Source organism: Micromesistius poutassou (genome assembly GCF_964030765.1).
Source record: "Micromesistius poutassou genome assembly, chromosome: 18".
Lineage (NCBI taxonomy): Eukaryota > Metazoa > Chordata > Actinopteri > Gadiformes > Gadidae > Micromesistius > Micromesistius poutassou.
In genome coordinates this window covers 5992609-6016700 of record NC_140288.1, presented here as the reverse complement: position 1 = coordinate 6016700, position 24092 = coordinate 5992609, and the positions used below count along the sequence as shown (strand labels likewise).

At 42.9% G+C, this 24092-nt stretch overlaps 3 protein-coding genes across 4 annotated transcripts in view; all 3 read right to left on the bottom strand.

The window, feature by feature from the left end:
• LOC311363219 (myomegalin-like) overlaps positions 1-18593 on the bottom strand; it is a 46099-nt gene extending 27506 nt beyond the window's left edge. For both annotated transcript variants that reach the window (XM_084483187.1, XM_084483188.1), the window contains exons 1-21: positions 18399-18593; positions 16508-16563; positions 15652-15713; positions 14361-14471; positions 13954-14030; positions 11809-11932; positions 10954-11126; positions 9718-9865; positions 9395-9448; positions 3554-3688; positions 3341-3460; positions 3134-3226; positions 2732-2950; positions 2475-2645; positions 2234-2344; positions 2009-2146; positions 1728-1907; positions 1435-1629; positions 944-1135; positions 633-732; positions 378-517 (exon numbers count right to left, since the gene is read on the bottom strand). In XM_084483187.1, coding sequence (XP_084339313.1) covers positions 378-517; positions 633-732; positions 944-1135; positions 1435-1629; positions 1728-1907; positions 2009-2146; positions 2234-2344; positions 2475-2645; positions 2732-2950; positions 3134-3226; positions 3341-3460; positions 3554-3688; positions 9395-9448; positions 9718-9865; positions 10954-11126; positions 11809-11932; positions 13954-14030; positions 14361-14471; positions 15652-15713; positions 16508-16563; positions 18399-18451 — 2652 coding nt within the window. In that variant the 5' untranslated portion in view covers positions 18452-18593. The remainder of the gene's footprint in view (positions 1-377; positions 518-632; positions 733-943; positions 1136-1434; positions 1630-1727; positions 1908-2008; positions 2147-2233; positions 2345-2474; positions 2646-2731; positions 2951-3133; positions 3227-3340; positions 3461-3553; positions 3689-9394; positions 9449-9717; positions 9866-10953; positions 11127-11808; positions 11933-13953; positions 14031-14360; positions 14472-15651; positions 15714-16507; positions 16564-18398) is intronic.
• On the bottom strand, positions 3757-4869 carry LOC311363222 (uncharacterized protein; the record flags this gene model as incomplete). The annotated part of the gene is made up of 1 exon (XM_084483196.1): positions 3757-4869. One exon carries the CDS (start codon positions 4867-4869, stop codon positions 3757-3759), a length of 1113 nt encoding a protein of 370 aa, XP_084339322.1.
• A 3348-nt stretch (positions 18594-21941) lies between the features above and the next one.
• LOC311363314 (uncharacterized protein) overlaps positions 21942-24092 on the bottom strand; it is a gene marked incomplete at both ends in the record, with an annotated part of 64088 nt that continues 61937 nt past the window's right edge. The window contains 6 exon segments of the mRNA XM_084483270.1: positions 21942-22088; positions 22764-22982; positions 23119-23228; positions 23363-23531; positions 23750-23803; positions 23904-23930. Coding sequence (XP_084339396.1) covers positions 21942-22088; positions 22764-22982; positions 23119-23228; positions 23363-23531; positions 23750-23803; positions 23904-23930 — 726 coding nt within the window.

Here is a 24092-nt window from a genome sequence, read left to right as displayed (position 1 = left end):
GAAAGAGAGCGGGCGAGAGAGCAGAAACAGAGCTACTATTGTGAAACCAAACAACCAAAACTAATTTCCTCCACCTATGCTCTCTCTCTCCCCATCTTTCTCCACAATTGAGAAATTTTGCATTTCCCGCTCTTGTGTTTGACAGGCAAGATGAATTCCTTGAACCAATCACGGAAGAGAAGCCCTGATCGGTACAAGCGGTCTAATAGATAAATTGGCTCAACCAGAAGCAGGTGCAGTCCACTCTAAAACTATTCTCACAGCACATTTCACTAATAGTAAACAGATGGCTATACCCTTTCTAACAAATCACACTCAACTAGTAGCTTCTAAACTCTAACATAAAGCACCTTTTATGGCCATCATGATTCACTGACCTTCAGTCCGTTCTCCCTCTTCAAGGCCTTGTTCAGTGCCTCAGTTTCCTGTGCCAGCTCCTTCTTCAGGATGACCATGGTTTTCCTGGTGACATTGATGTTCTCTACATGATCTCCACCATTCATCTTGGATAGCTCAGCTGCAGGACCACAACAAAATGTGGATTTAGAACAGACCAAAAAGGATGTGTGACGTAAATAAAAATACTCCTCCAGAGACAAAACAGGAGTCTTTGTGAGTCTTTGACGTCTTACCTTCTCTTTCGATCAGCCTCTCTTTCAGGATTTGTACAGTGTGTTTGAGTTCCAACACATGATCCGACCCATCTGTGTTCTGACTGCGCTCCATCAGCTGCTGCAAAATGACAATTACACCATCTTTTAACATTTGGAATAACTACAAAAGGTGCTGCATGACCAAGTGAACTGAGTGTTTCCATGGTTAACATGAGAGCCAAAGACAATGTGTATTTAGAATTCCACGACTGACTAAGCTCATAGTAAAAGCCTAATATAAATGCAGATATATTCATATCCAGTAGTACACTTGACTTCCAACAGCTCACTTTGATCAGGCTGTCCTTCTCTACCAACAGCAGCTTGAGCTCAGCGATCTCCAGGTGGCCGTCCTGGGTGGCGGCCGAGCTGTGCTTCTCAGCGGCGTTGAGCTGCTTCTGCCCGTCCACCAGCTGTCTCTTCAGTTCCTGAATCTCCCGTGTGTACTCAGACAGCATGCGGTTGTAGTGCTCAGAGGACTCCTGGTGACACATGGAGTAGAGGGGTGGGGGAGTTAGTCAGACAAGAGACACAAAAAAAGACCTTTCATTATGCTAATCATTTGGCTACTCCGCTCTCTGTCCAGTAATTGTTTCTTTTAACTAGGTTGAGCAGCACTATAACCTTTTTGTAGCTACTAAAAGTTGAATAGAATCCTTTGATCATTCTCAGCCTCACTTTGGATAAGAGGGTCTGCTAAATGACTAAATTAAATGCCAATGAAAGACCAGAAGAGGAAACTGAATGAAGAAGAATGGAATGAGTTGGTGGTGCTGCCCACCTTCAACAGTTTGTCCTTGCTGCCGATGGTGGCCAACAAGCCTTCCACGGCGGACTCGTTGTCCGCCACCAGGTTCTCCCTGGCCTTAGTGGCCTCTGCCAACATGGCCTCCGTCACCTTTAACCTCTGGCCCATTTTCTCGGCCAGGTCGCGGGCCTGACTTTGGGACTGGCTGAGCATTGCTTGAGCCATTTCCTGAAGGCAAAAAAAGAAAGGTTTGGAAACTACTCCGCAAAGCAAGAATTACTTGTGTAGTCAAGAAATATTGGGTATGTAGAGGTAACCGATCAAACCTCCATGTCGTTGGTCTTTCCCTGCAGCGAGAGCTGCAGCTGGCTGATGATGGAGTCCTTCTCCCTCAGAGCTCTGTTCAGGTTGTCCTCCAGGTCCTGCTTGGTTCTCTGCAGGTTCTTCAGTGTGTTGGCGAGGTGCTGCAGCTCCACATCCTTCTCCTTGATCACACTGTCAAAACTCTGCAGAGCAGGGAGATCACAACTTTAATGTCTATATGCACTTGAAAGCCTGAATCTTTTGGGGACAAATATTTTTTTTTAAGATATAAAAAGGTACTCACATTAATGGTTTCATTGTTGTGAGTCAGCAAGTTGTTAAGTCTCTCAAGGTCTCTATCTTTTTCTCTTAAAGCCAACTGCAGTTGGTTTATTTCATTGTCTTTCTCTTCAATGGCTGCAAACTTCTCGTCCAATGCCTTCTGCAAGGTGACAAATAAAAGAGAGGCAAAATGAAACTAGAGTGAACACAGCTAATTACAACTACTAGATCTAAAACACACCCATACCTCAAGAGCCTTCTCCTTCTCTTTGAGTCGGTCTCGAAGCTTGGAAAGCATGACGTCACTTCCTCCGGGGCTTCTGCTCTGCTCAAAATCTCTCACCATGTTCATATACTCCTGAAAAACACACAGAATTAAATATCCATCTATCCACCCACCCATCATCACTCATCATTTCAATTTAGCTATCCACCAATTATATTAGCATTCATACTAAAGGTTCCAGCTTAGTGAGGGGTTTTGTCACCTGCAGCTGCTGCTCCTTGTCTGCCAGAGTGGAGGTGAGGCGCTGAATGGAGACCTCATTAACCTGCAGCTTCCTGGTGGTCTCATCTAGAAGAGCCTGGTACTGTTGCTCCAGAGCGCTCTCTCTGTCCCCGATCTCCCCACTCAGCTTCTTCAGCTGGTTCTGCAAGTCCTGCAGGAAAATTGTTAAAGTTGGTCGATTTGTAGTATAAAAATGTGAGATATACTTATACGATCAAATGGTTTGTATCTGCCTACAATCAGAGCTTTATCTCCTTTCTTCTTCTGCTGTTGGAAGTCCTCCAGCTCAAACTCCAGTTGCTCCTTGGCCTGTTGCATGTCTGCCAGCTCCTGCTCCCTTCTGGCCAGGGCCCGCTGCAGTTTCTGGGCTTCCAGCACCTTGGTGTGGTGCTCTCCTTGAAGGTGAGCAAGCTCTGCCTGCTTCTCCATTAGCAGACTCTGGTGCTCCTCTGCACCCTGAGGAGGAAAGTCAAGACAAGTCAAGCTTTATTTTATGCATTAACTCCCAAATAGACTATATACACACACACACACATGAAAAGGTTTGTAATATAAATTAAAAATAAAGATTAAAGATACGTAACTCCAGGGACCGCATCATTGTAACATCAGGCCAAAGAGAGTATGTTGGTGAGTTACCTGGTATTTTTGAAGTTGTGCTTTGTGTGCAGTCTCTCGTGCCTTGGCCAAAGCCTCATCCCGGTCCTCAATCTCATGACACAACTCCAAGATCTGTGCAACGCAAGGTAAGACGTTTCAACACAATATTATTCCTTGTTGTTCCTTGTTGTATGGTGGATGATGTTACATCAGATTATCTAAAGTATTGGACAGTGACTAATCTACCTCCTTTTCTTTTTCTTTGAGGACTTGAGAGAGACCTTGGATGGTTTTATCTCGTTTCAGAGAGTTTTTCCTCTCAGAGCAAAGATCATTCTCCTTCTCATCCAACTTTACAGAAAGTGTCTATAAAGAAAAAATGAAATAGTGTTATACATGAGAAAATGTAATCCAGTACAATTAACAAAAAAGTAGAAAAAAATAATAATATTGTAGTACCTTGTTTTGATTCTGGGTCTCTGCCAGTGTTTTTGCCAAGTGCTCATTGCTGCTTTTGATCTGAGTAAGCTCATTATTCAGCAGCTTATTGGTGGACTCCAACTGGCTGACATCATGCTCTCTCTTTGCAAATCCCTAAGTTCAATACAAAAAACAACATTTGATAAGCATCAGACAATAAGAACAGAGACATGACATCCCTATCAGCTACAACAACCCACTAATGGCAAATGTCGGCTGTCCAACTGCAGAGAGCCAAGGAATACCTTTTCAGTCACAGGAGTGTATTCATCATTAAATTCCTCTGTGAGGTCATGCAGAGACTTCCACTGTGCCTCCCTGCTTCTTCGTTTGGTCCTGAGGAGGTTTGGAGGTGTATGACTGCTATGTGTCTTCTGCAGCACAGGGATGCGGCTGTCGGACGGGGCGAGGGTCGGCCGTCTGGAGATGCAATGCAACAACTGGACGAGGTCAGAGATCAGGGCCTGAACGGTGGGGCTACGGGTTCTAGCATGATCCTTTGCTTTGGACCCATCGCTAAGGTTTCTTCTGGGCATGGGCTCTCTGAGGCGTCGCTTCAGCTGAGGGTCTGTAAAGGTTTTGGAGGCAAAGTCTTGATTGAGGGACTGCAGGGACGTGGAGCGACCTTTGAATCCAGGGCTAGGCAGGGAGCCCTTAAGGCTGACCAGGTCCAGATACATGCTCTGGGATCGGTGGCGTGCAGCTTTGAGACCACCAGAAGAACATTCCAGCATCGACCCGGATCCGGGCCTGAGCGGGGGCCTTCTGAAGCCTGAGCGGGCTGGCGTGGCTGCTTTGCCTCCGAGCCTATCCAGACTCACGCACCTTCTCATCTGATTCTTCACCTGGCCCACCTCTGCTCTGTGGGGCCGAGACTCGGAGGCGAGCTGACCCACCACCTCATCGTCTTCAATGGGACTGCAGCACCCAGAGGACTTAACAGGAGTCTTGGACCTGGAACCATCCCCATCACCCTTAGCATGGGATGAATTGTTCTTACTGTAGATGTGGTTAAGGCACTGGATTACATGTTCCTTCTCTGCCTGGAGCTTCTGCACCTGAGCACCATGTTCCTCCTGGAGCCGGTTGATGGCGATGTCGCAGTGAATCACCTTCTCCAGCTGGAACACGCACTTCCCACACAGGAACTCTCCATGACCATCTCCTCGAGTCACTCCCAAGCCCAGCACATGGGACAGAATGACCTGGAGCTGCCTCTGTCCTGTCGCACTAAAGATCCACCGGCATTGGCTTCCCACCAAGCGAACTCCACACACACGACACGGGTCCTTCATGGTGCCTCAACTCTTGAAAAGGCAGCCTGAAGTCGATCCAGAGCCCTCACACCCCTCTTGACCACAAGCAGTCGGATGTTGCTCATTGTCAGCCTGCCAGCTGAGGAATGTCTACCGTTATGCTCCCTGCATTACCGGGGGAGCGGACAGAGAGTGACGGTCCCTGGTAATGCGAAGTGCTGTAAGCCCTAAGCCCTCCATAATCCCTGCTCCCGCCTCCATGACTCATTCAATCAGATACAATCCCCTACGTCTACTGCAGGGATGGATGCCATCCCCACAGACCCACCTTCCTATGGACGCCATGAGCAGGACATCTATTTTGCTTCAGTGTTATGCAGGTGCATCTATTGTGCTATTCTCAAAGTTATAGCTCAATCTGATCAGGTATGTTATAGATATTGCCGTCAACCATCCTTTAGATCCTTTTCCCGGATGCCTTGGATAAGTTGTCGATTGTTTATGCCTTCCCAGTCCTTTTGCAAAAAGACCTCTTATATAACCATATCCATAGTTTACATAAAACTTTTTTTACTTTCACACATTTCAACAATTTGTTGCATTGACACTGTCAGTCTGAGAGTTTGAACAACTGAAAGCATTCTGTTTTGATAGACAAAGAGGCCATGAATAGTAGTTCAGTTTAGTAATCCTGTCTCAACACCGTGACCTCAGCCCAGATGCCGGACTTAGAAGAGAAACGGTGTTCAGATAACAGCTCTTGGCTCATCTGCAAAGTTTCTTGGCCAAAGCTCAGGAAATGCTGCGAAAATGGTCCTGAATATGCATTATTAAGAGCTGTTTGAAGTGTACTGAAGTGTAGCTTTTGGCTGCCAGGACTGTGGCCGACACTCAGGGCCTCAACATGGGGTTTGGTTGGTTTCATTTTACATACTACAGCTAAAGGACTTGGCTGGTTAACAACAAACCCAGGTTAGTTGTTGAAAGCGTCTGTCGAGATTTTTGTTCAACTCCCCTCCTCTTGCGGTGTCAACACGTTCTAAAATTGGGCAGATTGCCATCAATTGACATCCATTATATCCCAAACGGTCACACCGCTCAACCCAGGGAAGCGCGTTCAAACTGCCCTGGCAATGCATTTCCCCAATAGTGCACACAAAGGAAAAGATCCAAGTTTGGATTGTGTGTTCACACTCTGCATTCTGGCAGACTGAGAGATTGAGGTGCAGTAAGAACTCTGAGTGGCTGCACTGTAGGCCTCGTCTGAATTGGAATGCCACATAAGCGCTTACTTATGAATATAAGTGATAATCACAGGGTTGTATGAATGGACGTGGAACCAGACACATGGAACCATTTTTCCCCACTGAGCGACTCCATTGAAACTGGTGGGTTGAGGCAGTAAATGAATCCAATGAATGAGTCCAATCCAAGTCCCTGAGCATGTGCTGTGGAGCGGCAACACAGAATGCTTACGCTGTGCTCAGATCTGTTAAAAAAAAAAACACCCTCCTACACTTGCCCTTAAACTAACTCAAATGTTGCTCTGGATTCAGAATTAAATCTGAATAGCCACACTGCCTATAATGCAGCGTCAAACGATCACCAAACTAATATAATCGTGTTGAAACAATTATTTTTTCTCCTTCTTTATAGACATTGCAGAACAGCTGGATACATATCAGGAAATTGTTTTCTATTTGACCATTTTGTGTATTTTCTTAAGGGGGAATTTCAAAGTTCTCAGTTACAAAGTGTTTTTTGGAGAGAAATTCTGAATAAATGCATCATGTTTTCAAACTGAAAAATAATCGTTTGAATAATCGAGATTTCAATATTGACCAAAATAAATGATTATGATTTTCTCCATAATCAAGCAGCCCTAATGCAGCCACTATCTTCACACAGAATTATTATTGCGTGCTGACAGGGTTAGACACATATGGTAAGTCTGCATTTTTGGGGATATTGAATCATACAGTTAGTATTTGTGAATGCCCAGCCAACAGCGTGCCTCACTAACGAAGTGGCTTGTTAACACAGATCGAAACTTCAGATCTGGGCCAAGTTTCCCAATAAAGATGGATCCACGCTCGTACGATCATTCTCAGGAAGTCTATCGAACCTTCTTAAAAAAAAATTTGAGCGTTTCCCGAAACTCCTCTTAACATGAAGGCACGTGCACTGCTCTAACGACGTTCATAGGCTTGTAACTGTCCACTGACACAGTGCTGAAATGGGCTCTGTAGGAGGGGGAGACGCAGGAATGTTGTTGATGAAACACAATTGATTAGGTCTAGGCCGACATATTCTATATCAGTCCTAATCCTGAACACACCGTGCATACATTTTTTCACAGCATTTTCCCCCCTGAAATAATTCCATATTACAAAAATAAAAAATAGCACTGACAACTATAGCATTTATCCAAATGTACTGATTTCTGAAACATGCTTTCTCTGATTCCGCATAAGGTTTCATTTATTTCATTGGCACGCACTCTCTAGTCTAGAATCTTTGGTATAAACATAAAAAATGCAATGTTCCATTCATTCATTATCATTCAAACGCAGAGGCATTGACACGGCTATGCTGGTTGCTGGTCTAGATCCTAGATATTGTTGGGCAGGGGTATGATGGTGCGGGCAATGTAAGTGGGAAAGGCACGCATCGCAGCAGTTTCCCGAAGCAATCTACGTTCACTGCAGAAACCATGCTCTCAACTTCGCGATTGTGCACTCCACTAAGGTCAGCGATGTTCGTAACTGTCTAGACACGGTCCAATAAATAGTGAACTTCATCACAGACTCACCGAAGCGCATACAGTGCTTTATGGCAAACAATCGCAACAAAAAACTCGCAAAAAAAAAAGAAAGAAATTCTCCGACACCCACTGGTCTCAGCATGATTCCAGTACAGTATGTCTTCTGTCATTGATCAATATGAGGACATTTTAACCACGATGGTTGAATTAAAATCAGAGGGAGACAGCAAGTGCAGCTCGAAAGCGACCTCCCACACAAGAGCAATGGAATCATTTGATTTTATTCTACTTCGTTTAAGAATGCTTGATTCTGATTGGCTGGGAGGGGGGCATTAACCCGGCAGGTTGCCCGCTGGCTAGGCACAGCGTCATCAAATAGTAGATCAATACGCCGGTTGTATTTTTTTTTCTATCACAGAAATTTAAAACATGAGGTCCATTGTAAAAATAAACCTTGTTTAAAAAAGTTTCTAAAATGTGTCGGAAATCTATCGGAGGGTCAGTCGATACATAGTTTCGCAAGCGAGATACAATGTAGCAACTACGATATTAAACTAGTGATCAGATGCAGCCTTGTGTGTTTGCTATAGAAACTAATAAGTTACAGCTGAGCTAATGGGGAGCATACCCATGTTCCCCGTTCGCGATTGTGTTTTTCGTAGGCGGAATCCGGAAAAAATTCCGCCTCAAGCGCTAGGATTGGACAGGCAAACTCACACGCTGACTCCTAACCCTAACCATAACCGTAACCCTCACCCTAACCATAACCGTAACCCTAATATTCATGATTCTTCCGGATTCCACCTACGAAAAATTTGCTAACGTTATTCACGGTAGTTCTAAAGGGGACTACTTTTTGAGGGAGATGAACTCAAACAGAGTATACATTTAATAAGCATGCAATACGAATAAGAAAAAGCAGAATTATTAAAGTATTTGAATTGTTTTATTATGTTGGCAAGCAAGAAGTAGAATAAACGGGATAATCACCTCAAGGCAGGGCAATAAACAGTTTGATATGCCCAGCTAGTGGACGGCTTACCGCCCGAGACAAAGTCGAGGGCGGTAACCTTCCACGAGCCGGAAACTGTTTATTGCCCTGCCTCTCGGTGATTATTCCTTACTTATTATAGGCCTTGTGATAGGGTTGCCTTGTGATGTGGCGTTTGATCAGAACATTTCGGCTGCGCATGTATTTTTGGAATTTTAAATTGCTGCAATAAATTATGTTGTTGTTGACTTCTAACATGTCTCTGTCTTTGCTGTTTAAATCTAACAGTCTGTGAGTAATATATCGGCGGTAACCACTGTTTTTGGGGTATTGTGAAATTGTGCCAGCTGGACATTCCGTGGTATTGGATGTGTTTTAATAAAACACATCCAATACCACGGAATGTCCAGCTGGTGACTCCACCGAGGCTATAGTAACGATGCGCTTAGCACCCTACGAGTACCCCTGGAGCCCTCGTTGGCTACGAGTGTTTTCATGACGTTCGTTATGAACATCATGACGAACGTCCCGAACTTTCGGGAAACGGTGTGAATACTGTACGATGCTCGTATAACATACAACACAACACATACATGAAAACATCATTATATTGCATATACAGTATGGTTCGGCCGCCTGTTAGGTCAGACTGCGCCAGTGGTGGGTGATGATAGCCCTGATACATAGCTGGAGGACTCAGCTAGATGGCGTGGCTCATGATTTGTAGCGGAGCAGAAAGAGAGCTCTCTAAACGTTATGAAGGAGCCTCAGGCTGTGTGTACTCCTGAGAACCTCTAGACAGGACTGACCTTGTAATCCCTCTGTGCCTTGTCCCTTTCTCCTCCCAACTGCTCCCTCAGCTCCTGGAGGGAACATGCACATTGCCAAACGGTAAATGGGATTGAAAAAGATTTGCTTTGGTTTTGTGTACCAGTTCCTCATTTGGATGCTCTTAATCTGATCTTGGTTTTTCAATCAGAATATATCAGGAGAATATCTTAAATTGCCCTAATAATGTTTTTGTTCATTAAATACATATTTTTCACACAAAGCTTTATGAAAAAAATTTAAAGGATTTAATAAAAATCGGAAAATATCAGTATAGTATGGATGCTGAAATTAAAAGATTTACCTGTAGCTGATGATCTTTGTCTCTTATAAGGATGGTCAGTTGTGTGATGTGGTCGTGTGCTGGTGGCTCTGCTCCCTGGTCCACATTAGTCTTCTGATTTATTAAACCTTCCTTGTCCCTCAAAGAAATCCGGAGCTTCTCTATGATGCTGGAATCAGAAGTTAACAAATCAATATCATTTATTAAGATGTAGGGCTGACCCAAATTCATAATTTCAAACTGAGTATTTTCTTTTTATTTATATTTGAATATTCGTTCGGAAAAACAAAGAAAAGGAAATTCATCTTTCCCTGTCTTTATCGGAGCCGACCAAGACCACTGCTGCAGAATCACTTCTTTATCAACGAACCATTTCTCTCTTTTCATTCCTAAAGCAGTTTCATTTGCTTAAACAAATGTGTTATTTTAATAAGGCAAAAAGCAATAGGACTGCTGCTGGGACGCCAGTGGCTTTGGGTCCACTCATCGGCCTGACTCGGTTACAGTACAGCCTCAATAAAGCTTTAAGGTTGAGAATACACACTGCTTCCATAGTATGAGAGTAGGCCTACCAAAGTAGGCGCTATCAACATTATGCATTGTTTTGATGACATTGCACAGCAGCGGTTTCACAAAACCAGGCAAGAAAAACGGATGACGATACATATGTTCCGTTTTAAGCTGGTGCGTGTTTCCGCACGTGAACAAAAAAAAAACAGCACCGCCTTGGGTCACACTTTGTGGTGGGTTGCAGAAATCGGTGTAACACCGGAACCGGATTTGTAGAAGCATTCTGAGACCAATGCGGAAGTATTGCGTGCATAGAGCTTATTGCGTGCATGCTTGGGGCTGCCCCTCGAGTTGGGCCGTTTTCATCACTCGTTGCCAGACCCTACAGCTCTCTAGATGTGGCTCTGGATCTCCAGGCTAAGCCGATACTGCTTTTGCTCCCTCAATTTACAATGATGATGAAATGTTACAAGTCTCGGCCAATATACGTAAAATGCAAATATCGGCCGATAATATCGGTTGATCACTAGTTCTCATATGGGAATATACAATCCTAACAAAGGATAAGTCAGTCATCCCATGATTGGCCATTCTGATAACACCACCGCTACATCAAATTAATCATCTGACTTTATTAAGTGTGATGAGCTTATTGCAGTGGCTGCATGAACATCCAGTTAGGGCGAGCTGACATGGAAGTCATCTTCCCAGTAACAATGGGCAATTTCACAGCCCCTGTGTTCCTACCCATCTTTCTCCTGCAAGGCTTGCTGCAGGTCATTGTTGGGTTCAGGGACCTGGGTGAAGGCCTCAGACAGACCCGGGGCCACTAGCTGCTTCTCCAGGTCAATACTCCTCAGCTTCTCCTTCTCAGCGATGGCAGCCATCTTCTCCACCTCCTCCTGTGCTGCATGCAGATCCTGCCATAACAGCACAAATAATGTGTGAGGATACACTTTAAAACTGTGTAAAATGAGCAACTATTTCATAATTCATATGAAATAATTATTTCATAATTCAGAATTTCATTTCTTGAGTGGTTAACTAGGTTAACCACTCAAGAACTCAACAATTCAGGTGGGTGAGTACTGCTCACTCGCTCCATCTGTGTAGGGTTCACCTGTTTCTGCCTCTATTTCTATTATTTGAGCTCTACACAACCAATATGGGGGTGCATGTTATAGTCGATAATCAGATATACAACTGTTTCCTTTGGTTCATTGATACATATTTTTTATTTTGTTATTCTAATAATTCTTAAAGATCCTATATCATGCATTTTTAGGGTTAGTAATTGCATTTGGGGGTACTACTAGAATACGGTTGTATGTTAAAAAATACCCCTGATTATTCTCACATTTCTGCAAAACCAATTTCAGCATCTTTCAAAAAAACGTGTTTCGTATCATGTCACTTTAAGGCCACCCTCCCCCCCGAGTAGCCCAGTCTACTGTGATTGGTCAGCACACCCAACCTGTTGCAATTGGTCGAACACTTTGCGCTTAGCTTAGAGAATACATCACCACTGTATAAAAGCTTAGCCAACTTCGGTGTGTGATTTTTACAGAGCCCTACATACATCATGCATGTATAAATACCCACCTGCTCCAGGGCAGTTATCTTCTTGTTGAGTGCTTGTTGCAGAGCGTCCATGTCTCTCCGAGCCCGTTCTCCAACACGCTGGCAGTCCCCTGTGTCTCGAACAGCCAGACTCTCCAGAGCTTTCCTGATAACACACAGCCCTGATAACATCAGCCACTTTGACTTGGAATGACAAAGGTTTGTCACAAACCAGCTCATAGCTTTGACAACAAAAGGGACACCATGATTGAACTCCAGGTTGCATTAATTAAGTTGATGATGACCAAATGTTTTGACATCCAGTATTGAGCATTAGCTCTTCCAGACAGAGCGGTTTGTTTCAATTTTGCTGGGGTTAGGTCATTGGGTGAAAATGATGACAGTGAGTGAAATAGTCTAGTCTAGTCTAATCCCCAGTCAAACCCCTGAGGATGGATCAACAATACAACGTATGAATATCATGAACCCTTTAAACACGTATAACACAAACCAATAATCAACTAAAATGAAATATGGAGAGAAATATGGAATCAATTAAGTGCAACAGTCAAGTAAGTGTAGAAGAACTGTGTGTGTGTGTGTGTGTGTGTGTGTGTGTGTGTGTGTGTGTGTGTGTGTGTGTGTGTGTGTGTGTGTGTGTGTGTGTGTGTGTGTGTGTGTGTGTGTGTGTGTGTGTGTGTGTGTGTGTGTGTGTGCGCGTGCTTGGTGGTTTCATGCGATCAAACACGCCTTGATAACAACACAGGTAAGACAACATTTGTGGTAACTAGGAAAAGTGTGTGATTGACGTTATTCTTTCAGATATGAAGAAGGATACAGCTTAGACGTTGGACTCTGGAGTCTCAGCTCTCATTTGACATAGAATTTGTGGAAATAGCATGATGTGAAAAGGATTGTTTATAAAAACATCAACATTTAGCTTCTCCCGTATCAGACAGCCACCTTGGGCTAGAGCGGGTGACGTCATCACGCTCTAAGCAGGGCTCAACGGAGGTCAAGGAGACCATCTGAAAATCTATACGAAGCGGGTAAAAAAACGAAACTGTTTAATCTCAACTCTAGTATAGTAACTAAGTATAAATGATATTGCAAATCTGTAGACCGAGCTGCTGAGTCTGAAGTATTGAAGTCTCATTCCTCCCCATTATAAAATAAAATATTTTAAAAGTTTAATATTTTTTATTTTTTATTTATTTATTTTTTAAGTATAATTTTATTTTAGATTTGAATGACCAATGTCCAAGTAAATATGAACAATTTACAATTGGAATGGAGTCTCTAGGTGAAGAATTGTGGAAGTAGTTGGGCCCCAAAATTGACCAGCAGGCCACCAAATAACCCACCTTGAACCGTCATACACAACCACACAAAGTTATATGTGGTTGTACATAGTAGTCACCCAAAGTAATATGTTAGATTGAATTATTTTTATTTTTATTTTATTCTATGATTTAATTTCAGTTCAAACTAATTATTTCAGACATTTTGAAAACATCCTTTACGACTGTAGTCTCAAAAAAGCCAATATCCCCACAAATAATAATCTAAGTCATGTTGCAAATCTGCTCCCTGAACTTGGGAGCAGATTTTAATTTAATAAATAACAAGGAATGGAATTCAAAAATAAATTGTAGAGAAAGATTGAAAGCTCTACAGCTTTCATGATGTGCTATGTTTTGTAATATTTATATGTATGCTATAAATGCACTTTATTTATGTTATCCTCTAATTGTGATCACTTTATGTTAGGTCTTGATATACCAGGTGAACAAACATTTGAATGCAAATATAAATTACGCCTGCTGTGCCACCTAACTGAACCGGGCAGCGCCAATATGCTGTCGTGCATTTGGATTTCTTTTGGTGCGTACCACCAGGCCTGAAAAATATTCTAGGGGGAACACTGACGCCCCTATAATGTTGTCACTTCTGATGCAACACTGATTGAAATCAAGATTTGACCATCACTTGATGCCAAATGGGGGTATTTCCCTATTTGAATATGCTTTCATTCAAACATAATTTGATGGGGTATGAGTGATGGAAGAGTGGTGCTTTATGGATTCCTTTAGGCTGTTAAATAATGATATGATGATGATAAACACATTGTCATTTGTTATACTTCGTTATACTTCTAGGACTGCAACGACAAGAAGAAATACTCACGAAGCAGACACCAGCAGCTCTTGTTTCTCTGACATTTCCCTCTTCATGGACTCTAACTCCACCTTCAGCTCAATGTTCTGGAGAAGAACAGCACTCGGTTGGAAATATGGAAACTAATCTGTTGTGGCCATGATACTAAATAACTGGAAAATGAAATAAAATAAGCAGAAACAATCCAGATACAGAGCATTTTCCATGGTTCTTAAAGTGACACCTGTATATTAAAATGTATAATTAGATTGGCAAGGGTTAATATAAGATAGGTTGATAGTTTATAATGCGATGCATAACCCACACTTACACCAGAAAGTTTATTTGCTTTGATGGAATTCTCACCCATTAATAAGCAAAGTATTTTCTTTGAAACCAATCATCTTTTAAAACGGATTCATATAATCCAAACACACCGTTTTGAATATGTCTTCTGTGGAGTCATCACACTTTTGCTGCATGCGCTCCTCCATGAAATATATGCGCAGCTTAAGGTTGAAGTTCTCCTTCTTTAGAGCTGCGATTTGCTGTGGGTAAACACAAAAGAGGAAAGAACACTGGGTAAGAAGAGAACAAACCAGCTTGACGTTTCCAGTCCCGAGAAAGAAGCATGACAAGAAGGCCGCTTATGTAACCTTCGGCCAAAGCTCTACTGGTAACACTAAAAACACTAAAAAGCCTCTACAAACACGTTTAATGTAGCCATATAGGATTTAAATAGTAGCATGTGTGTGCATGTGCCATGCTTATAATGTGAGTAAGAGGTCGTGCTCGGTAGACTGTACGACATAGAGCTTCAGGCCCTTAACAGCACTCATTTGGCAATTGAGGTCAGGGAGGAAGAAGCTCTTCATAAGGGAGGAAGTGGATGATGAAACTGCAAGCGTTCTACAATCATGCAGCTAACAACGCAACACTACTAAGCATTCTGTGGAATGACAGCATACCTAAGCCCTGCTGAAAAAAGAACCCTCTTCTTTAACCCCATACTTGGTTATGTTGTGTGGTTGGGGCCAAGCAGAGGACAGTGAATGATCTTCTTATTGTAATCTACTGTATTGTGGAAGAGCATTGGACTAGTATAATAAAATAAGATGAATGGAGTTTTTCTTCTTTAAACTGAATTAACATTGAATAATATAATTTCAATATACATGTGTATCATTAGATATGCTTAAAGGACCAAATCCTATTATGACTAGACAGCTTGTGTTCATTAAGGCTATTTAGAAGCATCACTAGTTGTACACTGCCATTCATGTTTACATTTGTGGCCAAAACTTTCCAAGATACTTTAAAACTGCCATGCATATGGATGCTTAAGTTGTTATTACTTTGAACTAGCAAGACTTTAAATTATTGAGGGACTTCTCCTCCGCTCTTATCATCCTTATACCATTAACCAAAAAATCTCTGGCTGGGTCCGAATTAACAGCGTGGGTAGTTAAAGCAGACCCATATTTTCAACATGTATGCCTTCACAAGGTCAGACCACAGCTACTAAAACTATGCACACCATGCATCGGACACAGGCAACAATACAGTGGCGTGTGCCTTTAAGGGCAATGGATACCCTGAGTAATGCGAGACATAACACAGCCAACACACTGTATACAAACTCAACGTAGTGTCCCAATGTCATCAATAACTAAGCACCACATCAATGGCCATACATTTACTTCCGGTGAATGTATAAGAAAGACTTACATTCTCGTAGTCCTTCATGGTGAGTGCTTTTATGGGGGTCATCTTTTCTGGGAAGGACAGAGCTGTAGGGATACAAAAAACAACGCGTCCCTATTGAATCAAATAACATGCCGTGGAGCCGTACCCCCCCATCATGCTTGACGTCAAAATTCACAGGCTTATGGTTCAGAAATTGTCTGTTCGAGCGCTGTAGCTATGTGAGAGACCAAACTATTTTTAACCTCTAGTTCTCATATGACGCCCCGACTGCATGAACAGTGTTGTTATGTTTTACAACATTAATCACTGGAGCAGTGTTCGCTCTGGACTAGTTCTGCCCACGGTGCTGTAGCCTTTGGTAAGGTATTGGTTGTTGGATAGAAAATAAGATGCTTTTTAAGTCATGGTGCATAGTGGAGATCGCCAGTATAAAAAAACATTATTCTGAGAGTGTGCCACATGCCAAACATGGTTCACTTATATAAAAAAAATATTTATCTTAATATTTATCCATTTCTCTTAGGTGTACTAGGCTAGGGTAACTGTTGAATACTTACAAGATGTAGAAGCGATACACTGTCTATGAAAATAGACATAGTTTACTTTACAACATACAGCTAACATTATATCTTTGGATAATAATATGGTCCTCACTTTGAAATAGACACCCCCACCCCAAAAAAACAGGTAATTATCACTTTCTGACATCCAACTTATCCATCGCTTAATGCAACAACACGTTAAGGAGGTCTTGACTCAAGACAAACTATCCCACAGTAGTGATAATGAGCCCACAGGGGGAGTAAGACGCCATCCCAGGGAGAGAGAGAGTAGAAGAGGGAATAAGAAGAACAATTAGAAGACAACTGCCTGATACCTGTCATGCTGTCAGGGGAACAGTCTCCATCGTCCACGGAGTCTGGCAGTCTGCAGCTAAAGACAAAAATAAATGTGTTACGGGAACACAGTCAGCAATATCCATCGCTCTGCCTTAAAAGAAAACACTGAATCCTTATTTTTTTTAAAGATAATATCCAAAGAGATCATAGTTTGGCGACAACGCAGTGCATGGTGCCAGTGTAGTTACATGGTTAAAGACTAACATTCCATGTTTATGTAATACTCATGTTGGTCAGCTTCTGTAAAAACCCTAAGGACAATCCAAAAATAGCTGCAGAATTTCTGCTTCGTTTACATACTCCCAAGGATTGTAATTATTTTCCCAGTCTTTTCTATTAATCTGTATGAATAAGACTGTGCGTGTGTGTATGTGTGTCAGGGGCTGCCTTGCACGAATTTTGAGACCGAGGAGAGAAAAAAATAATAATGGCCAGTGATGCAGAGAGCTGTCACTAGAAGACAAACAGACAACTGTGGTTCAGTGAAGCCATCTCACACTGATGGGAAACGTTGTGCAACACACACACACACACACACACACACACACACACACACACACACACACACACACACACACACACACACACACACACACACACACACACACACACACACACACACACACACACAAGCACAGGATAACTCTTGTGCTTTTCTAACGTAAACCTTCATGCATTATGTATGCATGCGAGTTTACACTCAAATATGAAGCCCACATGATGACAATATCTTTGATATCAAGGATAAAACACAAGAGCAGGCTAATCAACTAAAATAATTTCAATTGCGCTGCAAATACAGCCAAAGCCAATTTGAGGACATTAAATACATATTTTGACCAACAAATCACACGTATATATATATCTATCTCATATATATATATATATATATTCACGTTTCAAAGATAACTTGCCTTCCTAGTCATAGGGAACTGAGAATGTAAACAGTCACTTCCTCTATTGTTAAACTTCTAAAATAAATAACGCCAAAGGTGTGGTTGGATATGGTTTGAATGTGTAGTTAATAGTCTTTTAGAATCATTGAATAACTCATTAACAAGACAGGTGTCACTTACATATTGGATTACTATAGTGCGTTTACCATCTGGGTGACTGGCTAATTGCTACCATTCACATCAGCACACAAGGAGGGGATACTAACTATGTGTGGCTGCTATAGTCTCCATATTATAGCAATACTAGTAGAGCTGTTGTTACCTACGTTGTTACCTACCCCAGATCACACCCATCTTTCGGAAAGCATACACGGAAATAACATCCCGTTAACTCTAGTACTATCCTCATGCACTCAGACATTAGTCCTATTATTTCCGCTTTTATGCACATCTGAAATCATCATTCTTGATAACAATAAATAAATGGAATGTATTAATAACTAAATGGAAGGTATTTAGTGAAGTAAGACGACGTGTAACGTGTTGTTTACATGGAGGAGCGTCACAGGATTGCGCCACAGTACGCACTGCTGACCCACCACCGACTACATGAGCATTCAAACGCACTTTGTTTGAACCTATTCACAACCTTCCAACACCACTTACTTTAACTTCATCTATGGAAAAACTGAACAATGTGGTAGAGTTAAACATTGATTTTAGGAGCATTTGGCCCCTTCGAGTCGTACATTACCAACAACGACACACAATAACGTGACAGCAGACCAACAGATCTAGTCCAGAACAAACACTGAAAGACATGTTTAATATGAGCTATTGGAGTTGAAGCTCGTTGTTAAGCTGTCCCAGTAACAGACTCCCAGTAACAGACTCCCAGTAGCAGACCAGTGGACCCAGAGCTCCCAGTAGCAGTGTTCAGGGCTAGCATGCTAGCTCCAGTGAGCTCCTTTACCTTCCGTTGATGTCGACGGGGAGCGTCTGGTCGCTCTCTAACATCCCGTCCATGGTACCAGCTTAATGTTATCCTTGCTTAAAGTTCGAGCAATTTTCCATTTTAAAAACAAGCATGAGTGTAGATTTTGGGGGAAAAAATGCAACCCACGATTCAAAATAGTCCTCAGTACCGCCAAACGTCACCGCCACGGAGTGTCGACGTCACCACCCTGGAGGGGAGACGTCACCGTGGAACTGCTTTGACACCACGTGGGGCGCGATTCCGACAACCTGATTGGTTAAAACAAATATACGGGGAGGTTTTCGCTGAGCCGAAAGTCAAAATATAATGCCGCCTTCAAAACGCTCGGAGTTTCCGGGAGTTTCGGACCTTAAAGGACACTTTTTTTAGGCCTATACAAATAACTCACTCACCACGTAACTTGCATGCACAACATTTTCTCTCTCTAAATTTGGTCTGGTGAAAGCTGCTTGTTGGGCACCCAAACTTCGCTTAAGTGCGTTTATTTTGTCCTTGCGTAACTGCCCCTGCAATTCACTTTGCCTAGCATGTTTAGTACTTTATGGTAGGGGTGGGAAGTCTGACACCGAGGCGCCGATGCTCGTGTTCCGCAAAGCAATCTACGTCGGCACTCGGCACTCCGTGTTGGAGTGTGTCGGAGCCAGAGTGATAGACATAGCATTACTGTGATCTGAATTGTACGATTCTGCCATCTAGTGGCATTATTCTGAAACGATACTATTGGACTAGAACGTTGTGGTTCTTAAAGTAATGGTCCTGACACATATTCATTGTATTTATTAAACAACTGAACATTGAACAGAGAAAGGGTAACAGATACGACAGATAAAAGCACCAGGGTTGTTCCTGTTCCAGAGTTGGATGATGTTTTGATATTTCCCCAACAGATCAGGAAGAGTTTGTACCAAGTCATAAGGAATAATGTGAGGTATTCTTAGCTCATTTTAATGTCTACAACGGATTTACAAATAGTACAGAACTTTCACAATTTCCATTAAAGACAAGTTATAGAATCGAACAAGGTCCTTGTACAGTACATGTTTGATTATTATAGAGGGAAAAAAGAAAACCAACAAAATAAAAAAATAAAAGACAATAAACATTGCAATATTTTTTTTCCTCTGGAGCCTAACATTTACACATAAAAAACATCTATAACTCCAAGACCAGTTGGGCAAACTGTTATATAAAATAGTCAGAAATACTACTATTGTTAAATCAGCACCTAGCTCTATCAGAAACCACGTTTACAACATTAAATAACATTAAATTAGCAAGAGGGGATCACTGTATACAGGGAGACTTGCACAATTATACACACTTTTCAACTACAGCACAGAAAATAAATGTAATCAAACTATTTCCACTAGATGTGTTGCAAGAGATAGTACATACAACTCAGTGTGTACGTGTGGGTGTGTGTGGGAGGGTGTGTGTTTGCACACACTATGTGTGGCAGTGATCGTGGAAGTGCACTATTTATACACTGTATATTATTATCCATGAAAAGATTGTTCTTAAAATATATATCTCTGAATATTGCAGTACAACAGAAACACAAATAAAAAAAGGCAAACAAGGTTTGAAATCATCAAGCAACTATGCATTGTGTTTGTGTCTGGATGGGCTATAACAATACGAGGATGGGGACGTTCAATAAGCTTTAGCAATAAACTATGCCTATATGTTTGTTTGTTTTTAAATTGAGCATGCATGCATTTATATTTATCAGAATAATTGTATATTTATTATTCATTCTTTTTGCAAAGTGGTGTAATTAGAGCACTAGGTGAGCCCCTCAGTCCTACTTAGCGCCATGCAGGAGAGAGAGAGAGAGAGAGAGAGAGAGAGAGAGAGAGAGAGAGAGAGAGAGAGAGAGAGAGCGAGAGAGAGTGAGAGAGAGAGAGAGTGAGTGAGTGAGTGAGTGAGCGAGAGAGCGAGGGAGGAGAGAAAGGGAGGGTGAGAGAGAGAGAGAGCGAGAGAGTCAGAGAAGCTTGTGGGAGTCAGTTTAACCAAAGTAAGATGGGTGGATTTATTTTAGGTTCACATTTGCCAGCACAGCGACTCCCAACTCCAGCCTGGCTGCACAGAGTGTGAGCGAGTGAGAGGAGGAGTGTGTTTGGACTCTGGCTCAGTTTTCACTCCCAGGGATAGCCTGTAGCTATAGCCTGTAGCAATAGCCTGTAGCCTATAGCCTGTAGCCTATAGCCTGTAGCCTATAGCCTGTAGCTATAGCCTGTCCAATAGACGTACCTGGACCAGAAGATAATAATCCTCTCCATCCTATCTCTCTGTGGTTTATAAAAGCCTCTGGAAACAGAGAGTGGGAGGAGTAGGGACCTTTTGGGGATTAGTATCTACATCTGACTTCACATTCCACAGTGGAGATAAAGTTCACTGTTGAAAATAATGCACTCTTGAGAATTTATACTACTTATTTGCAAGAATATATATCAAGGCCAGATATGTTGTAAAAAATCACATTATTATTTGTATTCACTTCAAATATTGTGGGTTGTGAATCCTCTGGCTCTCTATGTGTGGCTTCTTAATAACGTTTAATGAAATCTGATTCGATGCCCCTTCTTATGGATTTGTTTTACTTAAAAAAAAAAGAAAAGCTTACATTTGAGCTTACATTTGAGGGGAACAAGAATCAATTTGTTTTGGGGTTCAATATAATTGTGTAACAATTCACATATACTTGATTGACCAGCGATGAGCACCAAAGGCTAATAGAACAGCACCCCTGAAAGGCCTTCAATATCATCCGACATGTTTAGAATATAAAATGATCTTCTCATTTTCTATTGCACTTGAAGATTATTTCTTTACATAAGATATACATGTATAAACGTTAAGCAATAAGCATATATATATGTACATTTAAGTACTCCTACTGACTTAATGATTCTCCTTTAAACAGAATTGTGTCTGTGTTTTTCTTAGTATTTCCAAAAAACAAAAACAGTACACGCAGTAGGTATACAATACAGTATACCATAGCAGACAATAAGTTACTACAAGGTCCAACTGTTGGTAAAATTAACACAAAATGGACTAGGCCGTGTTTCTCTCCTCACTTTAGCATTGTTCCAGAGAGACTAGGTGGCATGAAACTTTATTTCTGCAATTTGGGGTGGCCCCATGCTGGCACCCATACAAGGGGGGACCATCCCCCATACCGCTCTCTCTAGGAGCTGTTAGTGCAAGAGCCCCTCCACCCTCCGCCTCGTCTTCAGCCCCTCCTCCTCCTCCTCCTCCTTCCCCTCCTCCTGCTTCTCTTCTGTTTCTGTGAACACCCCCGCCCCACTGTGATGTTGGCCGGCCAGGCTAGGTGAGGGGGGTGTTGGGGGGCAGAGCCGGGAGGTGCCCTGATGGACAGTACTCGGGGAGGGGGGGGGGGGGGGGGGGGGGGTATGCTGTATCTTCCTGGCCACCTTGGTGCAGCAGGTGTCACCCAGTGAGAGAGAGATGGTTCACCCTGCAGCCCAGCGATGGTCCGGGGGTTGGCTGGTGCTACAGGAAACACACAGGGCCCACCTCCAGGTGGTAGTGTGAGCCGGCGCTGGTCCGGGGCAGGTGGAGGACGTCCACCACCGGGAGGAGCGTTGGGTCGGCCGAGTGGAAGACAAAGTGAGTCTGGTGCCAGCGACCGTCTTTCATCTGAAATGGAGGAATACATTTTTGATATACTATAAAAAAACACATGCATTGTGCAGTTATATCACATCACGTCATACAATCAAATGGTCTTGTATGTTGATAGGGTGTTGTTTTGATATATGTCAAAGGTAGGAGTTAGGGCATCCCGTCCGGGTAGACTGCGGCTGTTGGGGAGATACAAACCCAGAACACCGACAGTCCAAAAGTCCATACACCCTGACCACAGTCCATACACCCTGACCACAGTCCAACAGTCCATACACCCTGACCACAGTCCAGACACCCTGACCACAGTCCAACAGTCCATACACCCTGACCACAGTCCAACAGTCCATACACCCTGACCACAGTCCAGACACCCTGACCACAGTCCATACACCCTGACCACAGACAGTCCATACACCCTGACCACAGTCCAGACACCCTGACCACAGTCCAGACACCCTGACCACAGTCCATACACCCTGACCACAGTCCATACACCCTGACCACAGTCCAACAGTCCATACACCCTGACCACAGTCCATACACCCTGACCACAGTCCAACAGTCCATACACCCTGACCACAGACAGTCCAGACACCCTGACCACAGTCCATACACCCTGACCACAGACAGTCCAGACACCCTGACCACAGACAGTCCAGACACCCTGCACAGCCTGCTGACACTCACCCAGCAGGAGTCCTCTGTTACATGTGGTGCCAGCTCCCCTCCAGCATGGATCATCTCCCCGCTCCAGGACTTGAAGGCGGCGGCCTGGGGCCCGGGGGGCCGGCCGTCCTCCTCGCTCCACACTGCCACGTTCAGGCAGTGGACCGTGACGTGCTGCACCGCCTCCGAGCTCAGCAGGTGCAGGAAGTTCATCTGCACACGGCCAACGCTCATTTCCGGCTGTTTCAGGAAAAGACGTGGGTTAGGTCTCAGGGTTCTATTGTTGTCATTTTTCAATTGAAATTTGTGAGAATTTAAGTATAATTGTTGTGAGGATTTCCTTGATTCACTTGTGTTTCCCTTGTGTCTGGATTACCTTGGACACTGTGATTGGCTTGAGACAGGTCTGCCCTCCTCCAGTAAAATTGCAGAAAACTTCTACAGTATCTGAGGAGCAGCCCAGGTTGGGGTCAATCCAAAAAGTGCCTGACAAAAAGAAAACAAGTGTATCAATCCATCAGTATTTTTCTGCTATGCATACCGATCAGCAAACATTATATATGAACAAAGCATACACACACACACACACACACACACGCACACACATAATCACTACACACCATCTTTCACTTTGTGTTCACAGCTGTGGAGGTCCTTGCAGATGCGGGCGGGATTGTCCCTGTTGCCCAGCGGGTTCTTCAGGCTGTGGATCAGGTTACTGAGGTAGTGGATCGTCTTAAAGATCTCTGCGCCCTGGTCCAGCATGGGCAGGTCCATCGCCGGCTTATGAAGATGCTGAAGATTGAGAAGAGTAAACAAAGTTGTAAGAGGTCCAGTGAAAATATTTGTTTTGTCTATATTAGTCTGAAAGACGTACACACACAGGAACACACACACATGGACACACACACACACACACACACACACACACACACACACACACACACACACACACACACACACACACACGGACACACACACAGACACAAACTCTCTGCTCTGCTCACCTCAGTCCTGAGTGGGGTGAGTGAATCCACAAAGAAATGAAGACCATCCTCCATCTGTAAATAACAACAGTCTTGAAGACATTTTCTCTATAAAATACAAAATGTAAGGTGATGACTTGTTTATAATATAATGACTAAAATTGTAATGGCTTACAAATGAGGCGGGAACACTTGGCAGGCCCTAGAGAAGGAATAGAGAATAATCAGTATAAGAATTATAACATTAAGATATCATTACAATATCCCCTCTTGGATTTGTTATATTTTGTATATTTTAATTTTCTTATTGTGCCTTTATGGCCGGACAGTGACGAGAGACAGGAACGTGGCTTAGAGAAGAGAG